At 39.0% G+C, this 5,874-nt stretch overlaps 1 protein-coding gene across 1 annotated transcript; it reads right to left on the minus strand.

Annotated features, from left to right (window-relative positions):
• Positions 1–297: 297 nt before the first annotated feature.
• PIP5K2 (phosphatidylinositol-4-phosphate 5-kinase 2) lies at positions 298–5,576 on the minus strand. Its single transcript, XM_007018897.3, has 8 exons — positions 3,932–5,576; positions 3,676–3,840; positions 3,309–3,474; positions 3,009–3,119; positions 2,699–2,892; positions 2,480–2,610; positions 2,296–2,389; positions 298–1,486 (listed from the first exon to the last, which is right to left on the minus strand). The coding sequence occupies exons 1-8, from the start codon at positions 5,056–5,058 to the stop codon at positions 1,183–1,185; spliced, it is 2,292 nt and encodes a 763-aa protein (XP_007018959.2). The 5' UTR covers positions 5,059–5,576; the 3' UTR covers positions 298–1,182.
• Positions 5,577–5,874: the final 298 nt, after the last annotated feature.

Here is a 5,874-nt window from a genome sequence, read left to right on the forward strand (position 1 = left end):
TATATAAATAGAAAAGAAGAAAAGTAATGCTAAAAAGGAAAAACAACCTCACTCTTCCCAATGATGTAGTAATTTTACATAAGTTTATGATAACGAGATTGCCATGCCAAATTTATAAATAGGTGGGTTTCTAGTTACCACGTGGAGGGTTGATTTTTTTTATTTGTTTCCTCAAATTTATCTGGAGAGGTTAGAGTCAATGGTCTTTGTTGTTTGTTCCCCACATATGCTTTGCCAAACATTTCTTTATTTTCCCATTCGCCCATTCCGATCTGCCTTTCAAAGTTTGGTGAAAAATATATAAAAAAAGGTGCTAGTATTATGTTTAGAAAATACAAACAAAAAACAGTAAAAAGAGAAGAGGGAAGGGTAAACAAAAGTGGGGAAGAACAAGAAACACCAGCGCATCTTTCTCTTTGCTTTCTCTCCTTTTCATGCCTTAACCCCTTCCTGCCTAATGCCTCCCTTTCACTGCAAAAGCAAAGCCATGACCCCATTTTTATACTACAGGCAGAGCCCCATTTATATATACAACAGATAAAGGGCAGAGATCCCATGGGAGTATGGGACCTCTCTCTCCTGGGCGATCTGATTCAAATGATTCTTTTTTGTTTTTTGTTTTAAAAAAAGATATCTCACAGAAAAAAAATTCATGAAATTCCATAAACTATCCATCCTTCTATAAGCTGTACACTTTCTTATTCCAAGTCTCCTCCCACTTTGAATCTTCTCTCTGGGAAACATCGTCTCTGTTCCCTACTACCTATCTTTCAAATCTTCACAATTCACATTCCTCGTTTACCACAAAAATTTCACCCAAGAAAAGAAAAATGAAAATACAAGGAAAAATAATTTTTTTTTCAAAAAGGAAATCATCAGAATCCAAATTTCCCTCCCCTTCGAATGTACAAAGCGCCTGCACCTTCAACATCATGGTGATGGCTGATCCTCAAAATTCAGCCATCCGCATTTCCTCAATAACCCTGCTGCCGCCCGAGCTCTCCCACAAATTTACAGTCAGTGGCTTGTTCAGTGTCCCCATGGAGTATTCGCTCAAAGATAGTAACAGGACCTGCATATTTCCCAGCGTGGCACTCCAGAATGGTGCAGTCAAGATGAAGTGGCGTTTTCTCTAACTTATCAGAGGCAGATATTTTATTCCAAATTTGCCTTCTCATGATGCTACCTGTCTTCCACAAAAATTCTTCCTATAAAATCCCGAAACCTCTTTGAGTAGTGTTTTGGATCAACAGCTGATATCGAAGTAGGATCTGCTTGTAGGGATTTGTATGCATGCTCTAATTTCTTGCTGATGTCGTAATCTTGGAGGATGTCAATGATGCCAAAGTATAATACTACTTCATAAACTTCACCACTATGTGAAAAGTGACTGACTCCACCCTGAGTATACTGATCAAAATCACTTCTTCTAGCCATTCGCTCTGCTCTTGCTGGCATGTTTGCTCCTAGCCTAATCAATGGTTTCCTGATAAAAAATACATATAAAATTTTAATTTAGTACTTGCTGTTCACCCTGTAATAATAATCTTAAGTTTTCGTTCACTATCAAATCACACCTCACACAAGAATAATCACTACGGAGAATGTATAGTTGCAATTGCATTCCACTAGCATGCTCATTTCATACTTCACTTTCCTAAAATATCTTGTATGCAATACAATTTTTCACCAAGAGGAAAAATCTATGAATAGTATGTCTTAAAGCTGGATCAAAATCATTACAAGGAAAAGGATATTTTTAAAAAGAATAACTAGTGGCAAGATTTACAGCAAGCTTCAATTGCAATCTATCATTCTTGGCCACAAAAATCGTTCAATTGAACTAATCATTTCACATAAACTAGATAATGGGCAACAAAAACAAAGGAAACTCTTGGTTCTTATCCAGGATCATAACAGACCACATCGCTACATGCCCCACAAAAATTTGTTGTCTACTGAATTATACCCACAAGATCACTCAGATAACGCAATCAACCTTCAATTATTCTTGGAATATGATCAAGCATGACCAAATGTTGGCAAATTCCATCACAACAGATGGACCAAACCCGACATAAACTTACATACATTAGTGACAAGACAAACAATTAATAGTTAACCAAATTTAGAATCTGAGCCTCATAGGGGGTCTTGCCTAAGTCTAAAGACAAACAATCAACAGTTAACAAAATTTAGAATCTGAGCCTCATAGGGGGTCTTGCCTAAGTCTACATCTACTATAGGCAATTAACTGGAACCATCAAAAACATTAAGTGAGACAGCATAACATACCGGCCAGATAATATTCGATCCATGTCTTGAAGCTCTGCTTCAAGGAATCTACAGCCACGCATAAACTTTTCATTTTGATATGAATCCTTTTTGCCTGCATAGGGGAATGGATACTCAATTCTGTATTCTTATTGCGATATAAATTCTCCAACCCATGAAATAGTATAATTGTTTATTAACTTACCAGTGCGCAAGAGAAATGGTGACAAACCCATTTTGTCACCTCTATTGTCATCACGAAAGTGTAATCCAACCAAAAGACTGTAATCCATAATTCTCTCAGCTTCCAAGAACTCACAATCTCGATCAATTTGCCTGGCCACCATTTAGTTATAGGAAATTAGCAATAAATTAGAGAAGGATGAAGTCGCATAACAGGAGAGAAGAGGGGACGAGGGGTTACTTCATAAGCTCCTGGAACCAGTTTCTTTGCAGGCGAAACACAAAATTGAGATCCAGGTCTTTTAGGGTTGTGGTTTCATCAATTTCCTCTTCTGGCTTATCAGTTGAGCGGCCATGGGAGGATCCTTTAAGGTCAAACCGTCTATGAATTCGGTACTCCGAGCAGAACAAATTGCCCATCACAATGAAACGGGTCTAGTATTTAACCACAATAGTTATTGAGCAAGTCAGCTAGTTTCCATCAATGAACAAAGTCTTCAATATGAGTAACACAGTTTATGTTTTATTTTTTATTCATTTCAAACGCATACCTTCTGGCCACCAATGGGTTTGACACAATGAACGCCATAGAATTTTGCCACAAGGGAATTTTCATACCGACAAACATGTTGGTAATAACTTGGAAGCATCCTTATAAGCACCTAAACATAGATAAACAAACTTTAAATTAAATCCAATCACCTTACATTCCAAAACGTTTATTTTAACCAAGAAAGTAAAGAGAAAAATGGGAAACCACAGTTTACTATTTTTCCAGTCATGCCATCTGAAATTAACGTGTCCAGACACATAGCAACTTTCACAATAAGTCAAATGGGTTGGCAACTAACCTTGACTTCTGATTTCTTTACTGTTTTTATCATAAATCTGTCATCTTGAGTAAGGTAAAAGAAGCTTCCACTCTTCCCCGGAGAAGAAAGTTCCCTAAGGGCATCATTGCCGCAGATAGCTAGCATGTAATCAGCAGGATCTACTTGGAATAGCTCTCTCAAATGTCTATAAAACCCGAAAAGGATTCAGTCACCGACATAGCAAGAAGCAATTGAAACAAAATTGAAAGCAGAAAAACCATTTAAACAAAATTAATGGAAAAACGTACGCAACCAAGAATGCTAATGAGATAATCTTTATCTTCATTTAGATATTATTTCTATAAAAAAAAAAGATATTCAACTCAAAAAGCAAAAACAAACATACCTAAATACCACTGGACAATAATCCTTCCACCGAAACTCCACGGATTGATGAGGAGGTGTTAGCTTTGAACCTTCAGCTGGAAACCTCGTCCAGAACTTCTCTTTGGGATCAAAATCACTCGGCTTCAAATCCCGCAAAATTGAAGCATGTTTCCCAACAGAATACCTACAAAAATACATACGAAACAAAATCAAACCCCCTAATCCAAAAATCAAAACCACATATTCACCACCAAAAAACCTCCAAAAATATTCACCTGATACCCAATTGCAAATTAAGCATTAAATCATAATTCTTATGGCCTTTCGAAATCGTTTGTCCTGGCTTCTTAATTTCCCCACTAAAACAACAAGGATTCCTTCTAAATTGCCTAAACCCATCTCGATCTAATCCTAACCCATCTCTATAAATCATTGAAGCTTCCACATTATCAATTATATCACAAGTAATATCCCCCGCTTCACCATCACTTTCCCATATACAAATCCTAGGAAAATTCATATTCCTTTCCCCTAAGCTTCCCCTTCCATCTACCGACGATCTTTTCCTCGGCATAACCACCAAACTCTCCCCTCCTTTTAGACAATGCTCTTTACCGTCGTTCCCGTGGTAAAACGTTCCGTTTAACTGTTGAATTTTCTTCATGTTATCTTCGTTCCACGCTCCGATATAACAACTTCCGTCCGGCCAAGAGAAAACCCCGCTTCCTTTGGGTACTCCGTTTTCCCATTGCCCGTCGTACCGGTTTCCGTTTGCCCAAATCAGCGTTCCACGACCGTTGATAACCCCATTTTTCCATTCCCCGACGTATTCGTTCCCGTTACTCCAAACATAACGGCCGTGTCCGTCTTGTAGATTTTTCTTCCAAGATCCTTCGTAGTAATCCCCATTAGCATAACGTTTATGGCCGTACCCGTGCTTTCGATCAGAGCTCCACGACCCACGATAAGTGTCGCCGTCGGATCCGATGAACGTCCCGAATCCTTCCATCCGACCTGACTTGAAATCGCCTTCGAAAGTGGCTCCGGAAGGCCACGAGAACTTCCCTTTGCCCGACGCTTTTCCGCGACGCCACTCGCCTTCATACATGCATCCATCTTTCCAAAGGTACTTTCCCGATCCGTGAGGCGCGTTACCGGAGAAGCTACCGATGTACAGATCACCGTTGGGAAGGAGTTTCTCGACGGTAGCACCCGTACCTACGAAGGCTGTGGCGGTAGTCGTGGGAGTCACGCGCCGCGTTGTGGCTTGAGATCGGCTCCGGTGCTGGTGAGCCATAGGAGTTGTTACAGCAACTAAGAGATGGTCTTTCTCGTCGTCGGATTTCTTCTTCTTGGAGTTTAAAACTACGTCGCTCTGCTCATTGAAAAGTGCTTCGTGCATTTTTGAACTCTTCCCTTCCTCACTGAAAAAAGAACTTCTCTATCCTCTATAATATTTATCTCTTCGTTTTCTTCCTCAACTTGATGGCTACTGCATTTCCGAAACAGAATGGGAGTAAATAACTTGAAACGACGCCGGAGAGATGAGCATTTACGGCGAACGGTCTCGAAATTTCTCCTTCTCCTTTGTGTTTTTGTTTTGGTTTTTGCCGTGTTTAAAAACTTCCTCTTTTCCTTTCTTTTGTTTGTGTTGTCTTTTTTGTGCTTTTGTGTTCGGAGAAATAGGTGGGAATGGGAATCCTACAAACACAAACAACGCAGAAGAGAGAAAGAGAAAAAGAGGACAGAAAGAGAATGAAATGAAATGAAATCAAAGTAAAGAAAAGAGAGAGAGAGAAATTTTTGTAATTTTTTTAAATTTAAAAACAAAAAAAAATTAAAAAGGAAAGGGAAAATTAAAGAGAGAAGAGAAACGAGGAGCCGGCTTTTGCCTTGGGAAACGTTGCTCACTATGCTGATGAGTGTGAGGTAAATTGTTATGTTTTAGTACCAGAAAACCAGCTCAGCTTCTACTACATGTTTTTTTTTTCTACCGAATATGCCCTTTTGTTTTGTCTGAAATTTCGGGATTCTAAAACAGAGGATCTTTTTTATTTATTTTCCACCACCTTTTTTTTCTCTGGTTTCCATCGCGACGTGACGGAATCGACTAGGAAATGCGAGGGCATAAGTGCGTCATTTTGTGGCTGTTCTGCTTTCGTCCTCGATTCTGACCTTAATTACACAAACGCCATTTTTCCTCTTCATTTTTCATACT

The sequence above is a fragment of the Theobroma cacao genome, chromosome 8 (assembly GCF_053813885.1).
Source record: "Theobroma cacao isolate CCN51 chromosome 8, ASM5381388v1, whole genome shotgun sequence".
NCBI classification, from domain to species: domain Eukaryota; kingdom Viridiplantae; phylum Streptophyta; class Magnoliopsida; order Malvales; family Malvaceae; genus Theobroma; species Theobroma cacao.